We start from the raw sequence: 14,306 nt of genomic DNA, 5'->3' as shown, positions 1-14,306 counted from the left end.
AGATGATTATGTAAGTCATCTTCATATTCATATATACTATGATTACTTGTAATTTTAGTAAAATAAGCCAATAAGCAATCTTTTTGTTTTTAATATGTATGAGTTCATGAAGTGTCTTTTTCTTTACATTCTTTACAGGTAAAAAAAAAATTTCTTAAGGGTCTGCTGTCTCTGGAAAATACCTTGTGCTAGTGTTACCATAAAAAACAATTGAAATAGTCATAGTATGTTTGGCATATAAAGTGGGGAATAACATTGGTCCAGTCATTGCCCACAGGACTCCTAAATAATAATTATTAAGTAATATTTCCTGGGCCTAGAGTGATTACTACAGCAAATCACTATTACAACCAGAACAATAACACTGAAAATGAGTTCAGCAGCCCACTACTCCGCAGCCATCCCTATTCTCACAATAGCCAAAAGATCCACACCAGCTGAACACACAGCCAAAGCCAGGCCTCTGTCATCTCTATGAACAGCAAGACTCATTTAGTCCCTGTCCACAGGAACTGCTGCTCTCACTACAACTAGGCCAATGACTACAGCAATCGTCATTCTGGTAGCTGAGCCTCAGCCCAGTTCCTTTCCAACGAATTCATTACCAGGAGTGGGGATGGCGACTTTACCTTTATCTGCTACTGCAAAGATCACTGGCACTGTCACCTCTACATCGACTGGGTCTGCTACTATAACACTAACCACTCCTGCTTCAACAGAACTCACAGCAACCCACCCATAAATGAAATCTGAAAATAGTTTTGCTTCTGTGACAATGCAACAGGTTAAAAATTGCGACAGCAACCATACAAATCTCTGATCACAGAAAATGTGATCAGCAGTTGCCACTGCCTCCACCACTATTTCCGCTCACTTACTACTACTCAGAACACCAGCCAGACAGCATCCTCACCTGCAGCCAATCTGCACTACGGCATCAGCTGAACTTTTTTTTTTTTTTTTTTTGGTTTTTCGAGACAGGGTTTCTCTGTGTAGCTTTGTACCTTTCCTGGAACTAGCTTTGTAGACCAGGCTGGCCTCGAACTCACAGAGATCCGCCTGGTTCTGCCTCCCCGAGTGCTGGGATTAAAGGCGTGCACCACCACCACCCTGAACTTTTAATCCTAATGGAAGTCATAATAATAAGGATATACATAGCACTGAATCAATCCTAGAACAATTCCTGTTATAACAAGTACTGCTACTGTAACTAAAGCTGCATCTACCAGAGCAACCAGGATTGTCACAGAAACAGCTACCACCAATAACTAAATCTAGAGGCTCATTGGATATCATCATGAATGTATTGCCAAAGTAGCTATTAACGTTCATGTCAACTACCCACTCCTTTTCTTTTTTTTTTTTTAACTACTTTTTCCTTAAACTACAAATACAACAGTTTTTTTTTTTTTTTTGGTTTTTCGAGACAGGGTTTCTCTGTGTAGCTTTGCCCCTTTCCTGGAACTCACTTGGTAGCCCAGGCTGGCCTCAAACTCACAGAGATCCGCCTGGCTCTGCCTCCCGAGTGCTGAGATTAAAGGCGTGCACCACCACCGCCCGGCCAAATACAACAGTTTCTTCTGGGCTGATACATCAGTTTCACCAGCCACAAGAACTTAGATGGCACCCACAAATATCAAGTTCCACAGAATTGACAGCCATAATACTGATGGCAGCTTTTTCAACTGAACCTACAAGCACAACAGTACCTCCTGTAATTTATGCTACAACCAAAACATCCACACCATTTTGTTGAACTATTGTCACAGTAGTTGGCAGGTGGAACAGCTCTGGTATCTTCTGCTTCCATGGAAGTGGCCCAAGTCATTGTCACCAATCTCAATCACTACCCTGGTGCTCTTTGTCTTCTGGACTTCTCCTGCTCTCATCCCTGCCTTTGTGGCTCACCCCAACTCTCTCCTGGTGTATCATGACCACCCAAGGCTTGGCTAGGGCTAGGGTTGGTGTGGTGGAGGGGTCTGATAACATTAGCCCATTGCCAGTGTCCCAGTGTCACACAGGCACCCAAAGCTGCCACTTCTCTGCCTGTTAGATCTTATTTCCATTTGACAGTATTTTGTCAAGGGTTTGATAATATCTAATATCACTAAGATTTTAGTTCATTGAGTTTTACTAGCACAATAATTAAACTTTAACAATGATTCTCCAAGCAATTTGCTGAAAACTCATAGCAAAATTCTTAATAATATTGGTTATTATTCCTTATCTATATAATTTTTGTTTTGAGGAAATTAAATGGTCCAACAGTGGAAAGGAAGAATTTTGCTCCTAAGAGCATTTTGCTTTTTAGTAATAGCACTGAACTCATGTCATGCATTTTCTATAAACCCACACAGATTAATTTTAAGTACCATACTTTGTTGCCTTAATATATACAATTATATATACTATATATATAATATATAAAATATAATAATAATTGTACTTAAATGTTAGAAAAATACATGGTATGCCTTCCAAACACTATTATGACTTGTTGAGTGAATAAGCCAAGAAAAGATTTAATGATTTTTCAAATTGAAGACAAACTACGTTTGTATGTGCATGCATGTATGGTGTGTGTGTGTGTGTGGGGGTGTGTGTGCCATGACACGGATGTGGAGACTAGCATGCAACTGTGGACTTGGCTCTCTTTTCTTCTTACCTTTATTCCAAGGACGATCTTAGGTCCCCAGGCTTTCACCTTTATCTGCTGAGCTCTTTTGCATGTCCCAATCTAAAACATTTAACAACAGTAACAAATCTCTCTAAAGCATTTTAACATTTCATTATTCATTTGGCATTACAGCACAGGGAATTGATACTAATACATTTTAACATGTAAACTGGCTGAGTAAATGACAGATTGGTATCCAGACATAAATGGAAGAACTGAAAAGGTAGCTGTCCCCACACACATAAGAGATGGTGTAAAGAGTGATCTGAAGGCATCCATGCTTCATCACAGAAAAGTGATGGTGACTTTCACATCAGAAGTTTGGTCTTGGCTTTCCATTGATCCTGAAATAGAAGGCAAGTGCCTCAATGAGAAGGCCAACAAAAATAATACGGAAAATGTTCAAAGATTTTCTGTCAGGAGTGTTGTGAGCAGAGTCACAACAGTGCTGAGGGAGTGTGAACCTTTTGTCTGTCTATAATTAACACCTCATTTCCTCCTCTAAGGTGGATCCCATTCTAATGAATAATTACGTATTATTTACTTTAATCCGCGCCTGCACAGATGCATCCTAGTGATTTCCACAGTGTGCTTTTATTGTTTCTCCTGGCTGCAGATATAAAGGACAATGGTCTGTGGAAAATATTCTTGGAGTTAAGCTTGCAATATTTGCAGCTCAAGAATGGACAGGAAGCATGGAAAATATGTAGTGAGTATGGAACATCCTGGAAAACAGTCAGTGAGTACTTGCCTCTCTATTTTGATATTTTGCCTACATTAAAATTTTATTCTCAGTGTTATCAACCTGAAATCTCTTTGCTATTATGTAGTCAAGATCTTATCGTTGTATGTCTCTCCAAAAGGAAGTCATCCTTTATTAGCTGCCCTGCTCCTTCTTTAGTGATGTATCTTTTAAATTTCATATTAGACATTGTTTTAAGTATTTATAATTGCAAAGTGGTAAGAATGTCCGATGGCTGTGATACATAAGTTAATCTGGTTAACTCTAACTATCATCTGAACATAAAATCTCAATGACATCATTTGTAATTTTATTCTTGCAATTTGATGCTTTGAGGTTTTATGTTTGATCTGTAGGCCTGTCAGACTGCAAACAGTGAAACACATGAAACTTTCGGACTAGAAGTGTATGTATTCATTGATCCATCAGGAACTGTTACTAAAATACAAAAGATGTGTAATTTTCATTAAATATTGATAAAACAGAATACCACTGGGAAAAACCTCCATGATTACATAAGTTAGATATTTCAATAAGTATGAAATTAGTGAATTGATGATAACAGCTCAATGTTTAAGGAAGAAAATTAAACATAATCCACTAGGTACATTTGAGAAAGTTTGAACTTACTCATCAGCACATGCTTATCTTCCCAAATGGTGGAAAGCCAGATATTAATATTACATATATTGAGAAAGAAATATAAACATAGCTGTTTCATATAAAATAACATTATCTACCTTTAAATATTTTTATACCAAGAACTAAGCCATTAGTACATGGTTTTCACAAATGCTTGTATGTATATTTGTATCTGATTAGATAGTCTTTGGTATCAAAACAAAGAAGGGCCTATTTTGAAAACAAAAATGAAAAGTTAAAATTCCCTGCCTAAAGAATAGGTGAAAAGAGTGTGAAGAAATATTGCCATGACCATGAGGAGCTGTGGCAATGACCCTGTATGAATCATTTATAAGATAAATCAGAGAGGGAATTCCTGCTTTCCAATTAGTGTTTACTGAGAAAAAAGAACCCCTGGAAGACTTTTTATTCCTGCATACACAAAATATTTTTCCCTTTTTCAAGATGTCCAAATGTCCTGATGTGAATACAATGGCTCCCTAGCTGTATTCATTATATTATATATACATTAATCTGTATTCATTGTCTTGATGATTTCTGTAGATGAGAACACATTTGAATGTTTTTTATAAATATTACCTCACATTCTTCTTATAGTGTGTATCTGGAGAGTAACTGTTACATTTTATTATAGACATTAATTATTGCCTTCAATAATTTTATAAGACCAAATTCAAATGCTGTAACTTAAAAGTTGCTGACAGATAATAAACAATAAAGACGGTGAATCTTGTGTTATTTTCAGTTAGGAATACAGGCCTTAAGTCAGTCCTTACAGAGTTAGGAGATGCCTACAGAATTTCCTCTGCCAGTTACAAGTAGTATATGATAGTTGCCTCTGGTTATTGCTAATTAATGCCAATTATATGATTAACCTATACCCATATTATTTAGCTATTCCAATTTTGTAGACAGCACCTTTACTAAGAACCAGAGCAACTTAACTCAGTAAAATGGTCTTTGCATAGCTGAGTTCAGATTAGACATGTGTCACTGTAGTATGGACTTATCTGTCACCTCTTTTGAAAGGGATAGCATACAAAAAAAGGTCCAGAAAGTTCTGAGAAAGAAAATAACCCACTGAATTGATTTAACATTGCCTGCAATGTGTATTAAATTAGTTGACTTTGTCAACCACAGCCAGACTGAATGAAACCAATGTAAGAGAACCAGGTATATTTTGGTCAAGTAAGTCCTTATCCTCCTCAAATGTGCCTAGTTAATAATAGTTAGATTTTCCTCATTAAACATAGAGCTATTGTCTTAGTTCTTTGATTTTGTATTTACAGAAATACTTAAGTAATTAGTTTTTGTACAGAGAATATTATATTTTGTCAATAATTGATGAAAATTTTGTACTTTTTGTGATAGTTTTTAACGTGTCAGTGGCTCCATACAAATCTAATCTGAAAGTTTTTTTTTTTTGTAGTTTGAAATTTTTAATGGTGCTTACCAGTTGGTTGGCTGTTACTTCTTTATCTATTTAGTAATGGGTAATTAAATCAATGTGATATAAAACAATTACTAGTAATACCCACAGTAATAAAATCATTAATCCCTCAATAGTAATGGCAGTTAACAGTGAGTGAATGCACACTATGCTAGACATTCATTCTTTGTATCACTTTACACTATCTCATTCAATCACTCCAATAGTTAATTATTGAAGTAGAGTGAGGTCAGATAACACTCCTAGTGAAGAAGTAAATATAATTTCCTATGAGATGAAGAGTTTCAGATAATTCACATATATGAATTTCTATATTTTGGTGTGTGTGTGTGTGTGTGTGTGTGTGTGTGTGTGTGTGTGTGTGTGTATTTCATGGTGCCTACAAGAATATGCTGGCATGCATGTCCATATGTGTTCACATGGAGATCAGAGCAGGACACTTGGCAATCTTCTCTTTTGCTCTCCACTTAATTATCTTGAAACAGATTCTTCACTGAGTGAGAAGCTCACCAGTTGGCTACACTGGCTAATCAATGAGCTCTTCAGATCAACCTATCTCTCTTCCCATTGCTGGGGTTACAGACAAAAGACCATGCCCAACTTTTTCAGTGGTTGCTTGAGTTTTAAATTTGTGTCTTCATGATTGCAGGCAAAGTGTTCTTACATACTAACTCACCTTCCCAGGCTCATATTGGATCTTTTTAAAAAACAGTCTTATTCTTCAGTTCAGGCTTCCTTCAGATTCACAGTAATTCTCCACTTTCAGTCTCCCAAATACTATGATTACAGCCACTACAGTGTTTTTGAGATGCAACAAAAACTTTTGCCCAAATCCATGAATCTATTTTATTTTCACACTCACTTTGCCTTCTTCTTCCCTCTTCAGTCCACATTTTAAGAAAATGCACTGCCTGAAAGCTTTTGTCCACAAACCCATTCATTTAAAATTCCTATCTATCCCTCCCTTTCAACATTTTACAGTTATAGTGACTATTCATTATCTCTGAATTCTCTTTGTCTCCTAGCAAGTACATTTCTTGAGAATAAAAATTTTGTTGTTGTGAAGGTTTTTTCTGTTTACATATCTAAGGAGTGCATAGCAAGTATGTATCATAAACACAATAAACTCTTCTGTTTGGTGTCAATTGTGTGAAGGAGGTACTCTGAAAATTTTTGATGAGTAAAGAATAATAACTACCATATATAGTGTGTTAGTTTATGTAGTTGGAAGTTTTCCTGTGTCTTGCCCAGTCCACAGCCACTCAGACCCAAGTAAACACACAGAGGCTTATATTAATTTAAGGTGCTTGGCCATTAGCTCAGGCTTACTACTGACTAGCTCTTACACTTAAACTCAGCCCATTTCTGTTAACCTATATGTTTCTAAGTGTTCCATGGCTTTATCTGTGTGCCATTACATGATGCTTCCTGGATGGTGGGCTGGCATCTCTTGACTCAGCCTTCCTCTTCCCAGAATTCTCCTTGTCTGCTTATCCTGCCTATACTTCCTGCCTGGATACTGGCCAATCAGTGTTTTATTAAACAGTGCACAAAAGCATGATTCCACAGCATTGATATCATAATAGCATACTATTCATAGTCTGGCACAATGGGAAGGACAGTGCCATTAGCACTGTATGGTCTGGGCTCAGGAGGGTGCTATTGTGTAGTTATAACAAATCACATAATTCCTTTTGCTTCAACATTCTTCTTCCAAAAGGACCTGAACAGGCTATAACTGATTAGCTATGAAAGAGTATAGATTTTCTACCTGCCAAGGTGGTTTGCAACATGAACATATTTAACACTTACATAATATAAAAGAGGAAGTTGGATGATACACATTCCTCAAAATCAGATTAAGTGTAGTAAGTAATAGTCTATCTAGAGTTTTTGTTCTCAGAGTAAGAAAATATTTATTACTTTCTAAGGTCACACTTCATTTGTTTTTGATAGGAGTATTTAATTATAGAATTGCAGCCATGCCATTTTTGCTCACTTGTGTTTCATCTTTGTAGTCAAGCACTTGTACAAATGGCCAGGAAGCTCATCATCACACATGTTGGTGTCCATCTTCAAATGATGTAACTGGAAATGTATCTTCTAACTTGTCTGGAGTCTTGGTGAGCCCAGGAATCCTTTCACATTCAGAATGTCAATCCCCAGAGCCATACAGCACACAGGTAAGGTGTGCTGTCTTTGCTTCGGGCCAAATTAGGATATGTTGTACAATGATATGCACTGAGTCTGTTTTGTCCCACATAATATGGTTAGGAAATTGTCTATGTACATATTGTATATTTGCTGTATACTCAGTATGATTACAAAAGTCACTGTGAATCAATGCTTTGAAAGATTGCTATTTGATGATCTATTTTCACAGATCCTACTTCATGGAATCTACTCTATGGGTGACTGCTTGATTTTCTTACTCTGTTTTCTTATGGAACTTCTAAAGCTGTGTGTGACAACCTATTTGGATCTCTGAATTCTGAGCTTGGTGCATGAGAGCTTTACCTAAAATACAAACTGTTATTTGAAGTGCATCTAATACCTTTGGAAGTCAATCTTAGCTTTTTGGTTCTTGACCCCATGTTCAATTGGCTAAATTACTTTTATATCACAATTCTATCTCTAAGTACTCATCCCTGAGAAAGAGGATCTTGACTATAATTGACTGGTGTTTGACAATTTGGCTGGTTCCTCAGTCTGACATTTCTTCTTTCCCCTACATAATCTTCCTATTTGAACCAGAACTTAGACTTTGAGTCTAATTTCTTGATTGTTGATAAAAATGTCAACCATTTATATTATGTCTGGGGCAGTGTGAAATAATGAATACAGTTTAATGGATATATTTTCTTTGTAACAGTTAAGTAATCCATAGCAATCACCTGAGGACTGTAAAATATGCCAAGAGCTGACATTAACCTTATCTTAATGAAGTCAAAACTCTGGGTTGGAGTTAGTGCAACAAACCAAAACAAAACAAAAACTCAGTGTGAATCTGACATGCAATCAGTAATGACATTGACTGACCTAGCCCTTTGTGTACCATTTAAGGCCAAGGAAAATAAGATTTTTAAAGAGTTCATCATCTTTGCTAGAAGTAGCCAAAACACAAGAAGAGATTTTCATTGTTTTCTAACTTATAGTATACTTCACTAAAGGAGTCCTTTGAAATTTCTATAAGGCAGTGTTTTGGACCCCTGTGAGATGTGCATAGCTTCACTGTTACTTCCTCTTCTCCAGACTTTTAAAGCTTCAATCACATGGCTTTTCTCAGGCTTGCCTTGGCTTTGGTTGTCCTTTCTCTAGCTCTCATCTTGCTCCAGCTTTTTTGGTGTCACAGATTTTTTTTTCAGAAAACACCATGGTTTACATCTTGAATTTAAGTCTCATTCCATCTCTCTGGAGACTATAAGTTTTAGATTCTATTCCTTAAGGGGCTTATTGTCAACCAAGTGATAAGAAATAACTTTTGATCTTCAAACTCCTGTTTCTAACCCCAAATTATAGTGCCTTGAGAACTAGTGATTTTATGGGTGTTATTTCTAGTATTTACAACAAGATACTTTTTATATAAATTTATTTTAAGGGGGCCCAAGAAACTCCTCAAACAGAATAAGCTACTGCCATTTCCTTGACTGCCTCCCAGAACTTGAAGACAAGACTCTATGGCTGACAATATCACACTTCTTTAGATACTGGATTTGGAGATGGCCAATTAGAACTGATCTAGAAGCCTTCTCCCTTAGGACTAGCTCTCACAGTATTGGAAGGGGTTATTGTTCTGGGAAAGTCATTGTTGTTTTTCATAGGCTTTACAACTGGATAAGACTATTGTTTGATTTTCTCTCTTGGCAATATCCCCAGTGATACAATAGTGGCATTTTTATCCTCAGATAATCAACATTTATCTAATTGGAACTGAGTGCCTCTCAACAGAAGGCAATAAATACCTGTTCTTATAAACATAGCTAATTACCCATGGCTAGAGAGGTCATAGGCCATGAAGGAGAACTTATGACCACAAACACAAACTTTTGAGGAAGTCCTTTTTATTGTGTAATTCCAGATGTTAATCTTGAGAAAAAATGATGACTGTGTCCTTTTGGTCTTACTAGGGCCTAGGTAGCCACCTACATATTGAAGAACAGAAAGTTATAAAGGATTACTATTATAATTTAATACATCACCTGACAATCAGCATTCCTTACAGAACTGGGTATCCTAAGAATAATTTTCTAAGCCTCTACACTGTATTATTCTTTTCCTAATGACATAACCATTAAGCATTAGAGCAAAATTAAGTGCCAGTGGTCCCTGAACCCTATAATAGGGTTACTATTTGACATTACGTATGGTGGATGGAGGACAGAAAAGGTTTTTTATCAATGATAGGTGAAGAAAAAACATAGCATACTAATCTGATAAACTTGCCTGTGCCAATGTCCTAATTTACAAGTAAGTACATCGAGGAAACAGAGCAGAGGCCCATATAATCCAAGGATGTTGCTCAAGCTCAAGGCATAGTGGAAGGAAACTAGGACTAGAGGATGTCAGAAGGGATGGAGAGAAAGTGGACAATGCTGGAAAAGGGCATAGTGAGTTAAGGGGCCTTAGCTATGGGCTTGTATTCTTCAGGGATGACCCACCCACCCCATTCTAGCTAGTGGAACTGAATGACTGGGATGGGCAACATTTGATGAAACAGAGAAGTATTATGTATGAATTGAAGGTATATTTGAGACATCAAAGGAGTGGTATCTGTATTCATTTGAAGACTGGAGGATAGACCTGAACTGGAGATAACCTTGAGAGTCATTCAGTTATGTGTGGTAAACCATGGAAATGATGGGACAGATTGAAAGGTGGAAGATTGGCCCTTTATTGCCCACCATTTGACTTGGAAATAAAGTTTCAGTGAAATATAGTGTCCTTCATCTTATACTGCATACAAAACGACTACTTTCACACCTGTGGCAGATTGTAGTAAGTTTGATAGAAACCGAAAATACATATGTAAAGAAGATTGCTGACTCCAAAGTAACACTGGACGAGACAGAACATGGGAGCATTAACAGTCAAGACTGAGCATAAATACTGAGCCTTCAAAAGAAATTGGGAAGATTCTGGGGAATTAGGAAGAAATCAAAGAGACTGGAATATCACAGAAGCAAATGAAAGAGATGGTGCCAAGAAAAAAAAAAAAGAAGGAATAGTTCCCAAAGGCAGTTGTTGCCAAGAGCTTAAATCAGAAGAGGGCTTGAACATGTCAGTAAGATCTTAGTTTGTGATCGTCATTGATGACATTTTCAGCGGCATGATGGGAACTGATGCCACATTGCATTGGGTTGAAGAATTTGTCTACTGCATGTAGACAAATACTGGGGAATTTCTTTTTTTTCAGAGAAGGGGAAAATAGCTAGGAAGGTTTTGGTATCAAAGGGGATTTTTTTGTATATGTGTAAAATGGGGCAGATTGGAACATTAGGAACTGAGAAAACTGGCAAGTATTCAATCTATGAGGAAGAGAGGGTAATCAGAAGAGAAAGTTGCTGTAAAGGCTAGAGAGAGTGACATACAAAGGACAGGTAGTAACTCTCAGGAGCAGACATATTCCCCTGGCAGCAGTCAAGAGTAATGGGGAGTTGAGGCTTCATAGACTTTTCATCAATAGAAGTTTGCAGAGTTTTCATTTGGCGGTTTTAAGTTTTCTGAAGCAGCAGGAAGAAATTAAAGTCTTGAATGGGAATGAGAAAGGAAGATACATATGTGAGGGTGGATGGATGGACATTATAGACTTGAAGAGAGAGGGGCTGAGAAAGTTTTAAAATATTGAGACAATAGCTTAACCTGAGACATACAATAGATGATAGAACAAAGCATAAGATCCTGAGGATGGTGACAGCACATTAGGACTGATGTTACTCTTTCTAGGTGCTTGGCTTCCCCACCAGTGGACCTGCTCCAGAGAGAGCAGGGAGATTGATTTGTCACAGAGGTGACAAAAACAGGGACATGTCAGAGGTTCTTTTTGAAATAATGCAGCAGAAGGAGGATAAGGAGGGATATTGTGAAATGTGGACTCATGAAGTAGAAGTATTGGTCAAGCTCAAAGTCATTATGGAACAATCGGACCAATAACCGGAAGGGAAGACACAGTGATCACAGCACAGAATTCCTAAAGGCAGTTTGGGGGAAGTGCCAACACCCAGAGGAGATGAAGAAAATGTCTCATTGGATGTATTTTTTTTTGTTCAAATGACAAGACAAAAGTATATAAAGGATGGAGGATGACTAGAGCATAGAAAATTTTAAGACAGTGAAACTGCTTTTTACCATACCATAGTGTTATACCTCTCACTCTCCTATATATGACATGAGTTTATATGTTCATACACACACACACACACACACACACACACACACACACACACACACACACACATATATATAAAATAAATTTTTTATTTACCTTCAAATAAAATGTGGACTCTAGGTGCTAAGTGTATATCAGTGTGGGTTCATTAGTTGTAACAAAGCATACTATGGTAGGAGCTGTTGACAACTGGGGAGTTTGGGCTCCTTGGTTACAAAATGTATGTAGAGTATCTATGTATCTTCTCATCAGTTTTGTTGTAAATCTAAAGTTGCCATATAATCTAAAGTCCATTTTTTAAAAATTAAAAGAAAATATAATGAGAAAAGAGATATTAACAGGCTTGTCTTTTTTCTAGCATTGGGAAATTTCTTCCAACCTGGCCATAATCAGGATTTCAAAGTCCAAAGTTCAGATATTTAGTGATTCAAACAATGTTAACGCAGTAAGTTAAAAGAAATACAAAAGATGATAAATCACAAGCATTTTCCTTTATTACTAATATTCTAATTCATACTTTTCATAGGTGGCTGGAAATAGTTGTGGTGACTGGTCCCTGTGGAAAGTCTTCCTGGCTAGTCTATTAGCCTCTATGCTAACAACAGCGATTGGGGTACTCACACTGAGCCTGGCGAATAGAAACAATTCCCCCATTGTTATCTACTTACCCTCCAACACTGAAGCACCTACAGTTACTCCTGGAACAACCTCTACTACTTCTCAAAACATGGTGGCCACTTCCACAGGGTCTACAACCGCCATGACATCCCCTGAAACAACAGCCACAACAGCCACAACAGCCACCACAACTTCTACTGAGCCAGCAAGGACATCCACTTCAACCCAGCCAACAACCTCCGCAGCATCCACTGAAATGAGTGCCACAACGGCCATGGCCATGACTTCAACTCCACCTATAACCACAACAGCCACTCCCATGACTTCATCTGGATCCATGAGTACAGCTGCCTCAACCCAGCCCACAACCTCTGGAGCCCCCACTGAAACGTCAGCCACAACCATGGATTCAACTCAGCATTTAACCACATCATCTACAGCTTCAAGTGAAACCACATCCACCACCAGTGTTACAGAAACCAATGTATAAGCCAGCACAGAAGAGGTCGTGCATACGACTGCTGCACTTGGAGCTCCTTACTCACAATTGCAACAGTTGCTTGAACCAAGATGCCACCACCTTAATAAGCCCTCTAACAGCGGAAGCTTCAATAGCACTAGGTGTTACTACAAGTAGACACAGCTGACAATCAAAACAATCATGGCTTTCCCCATCATTTTAATGGAACCTTTGTTCAACTGAATTGACAACTACTACTATAGTACTTCCATTTAACCTACAATGGTAACTTCTGCTTATCCTACAATAACAGTGCTCTTTACTCTTCTTCACTAAGTTATAATCGCCATCTAGTAATGGGAGCCTGCAATAAACACCACTTTAGACTTAACAGAATTACTGTCAGTCATAAAAATAGCTTCTTGTACATCAAGTACACTTTTAGTTATCATTAATATCAATCACCCTACAGTTACTTCCACACTGACTTTTCTCCAAACATGAATTGTAGTTATCTCTTCCATACCAGCTGAACTCAATATGTCTCAAGCATGCCCACAACAAGGATGCAACTTGAAGAATAGTAATTTGGACCACTATGAATGCAATAATTATCCCAATTTTCACAAAACCAACATAGAATTTCTAAAAGTGCCAAAATTTTTAATATGACTGAACTTTTCAGTTATAAGAATTAGAACTTGATTTTGTAGCTCCAATAGGATAATTCTGTATGGGAAAATGATCCAACTGGTTCACTTAGGAGCTCATTACGAAGCGTCATCTAAAATTTAACAAAGTCAGACACTTAGATTTTAGTATGTTTTACTTACGCTCATAACACTGCATTTCCCTGTGCATAAATTATCTGCATAAAATAGAAATTTTTATACAGAGGAGATTTAGACAAATTTATTTATAAAAATGTAAAAATCTAAAATAACTGTTTCCTCTCTGTTGAAATTTGTTGTTTCTTCATTTTTCTCCATATTGTAAATACTTTCTAATAAATTGTATTATAATACACCTGAGTGTCTGAATCTGTATTTTAAAAGAAATAACTGACTTTCTTCAACTTTGTAAGACACTCAGTTAAATGTTATTTCTTGGATCTGTGTCTGACAGCACTGATGGGGTACAGAGTTATAATAGAGTAATAGAGTAAGTGGAAAATACACCCATTCAGACTGTTCATTCATAATTTCAACATTCCTTCAACATTTATGTTACAATTAATGGTGCCCCAAAATTACTAAATCAAGGTCTTTGGTTGGAACTCACAATTTATAATGTAACAAAAATGTAACAGATGATTGCAATGCCCGTGAAAAT

At 37.2% G+C, this 14,306-nt stretch overlaps 1 protein-coding gene across 1 annotated transcript; it reads left to right on the top strand.

Annotated features, from left to right (window-relative positions):
* Positions 1-3,323: 3,323 nt before the first annotated feature.
* On the top strand, positions 3,324-13,004 carry LOC131895640 (dynactin-associated protein-like). Its single transcript, XM_059246127.1, has 3 exons — positions 3,324-3,416; positions 7,530-7,694; positions 12,423-13,004. Exons 1-3 carry the CDS (start codon positions 3,360-3,362, stop codon positions 13,002-13,004), a joined length of 804 nt encoding a protein of 267 aa, XP_059102110.1. The 5' UTR covers positions 3,324-3,359.
* The last annotated feature ends 1,302 nt before the right edge of the window (positions 13,005-14,306 follow it).

Source organism: Peromyscus eremicus, chromosome 19 (assembly GCF_949786415.1).
Source record: "Peromyscus eremicus chromosome 19, PerEre_H2_v1, whole genome shotgun sequence".
Lineage (NCBI taxonomy): Eukaryota > Metazoa > Chordata > Mammalia > Rodentia > Cricetidae > Peromyscus > Peromyscus eremicus.
Note: the sequence above shows the minus strand (reverse complement) of the source record. Positions and strands in the feature narration are given on the sequence as shown.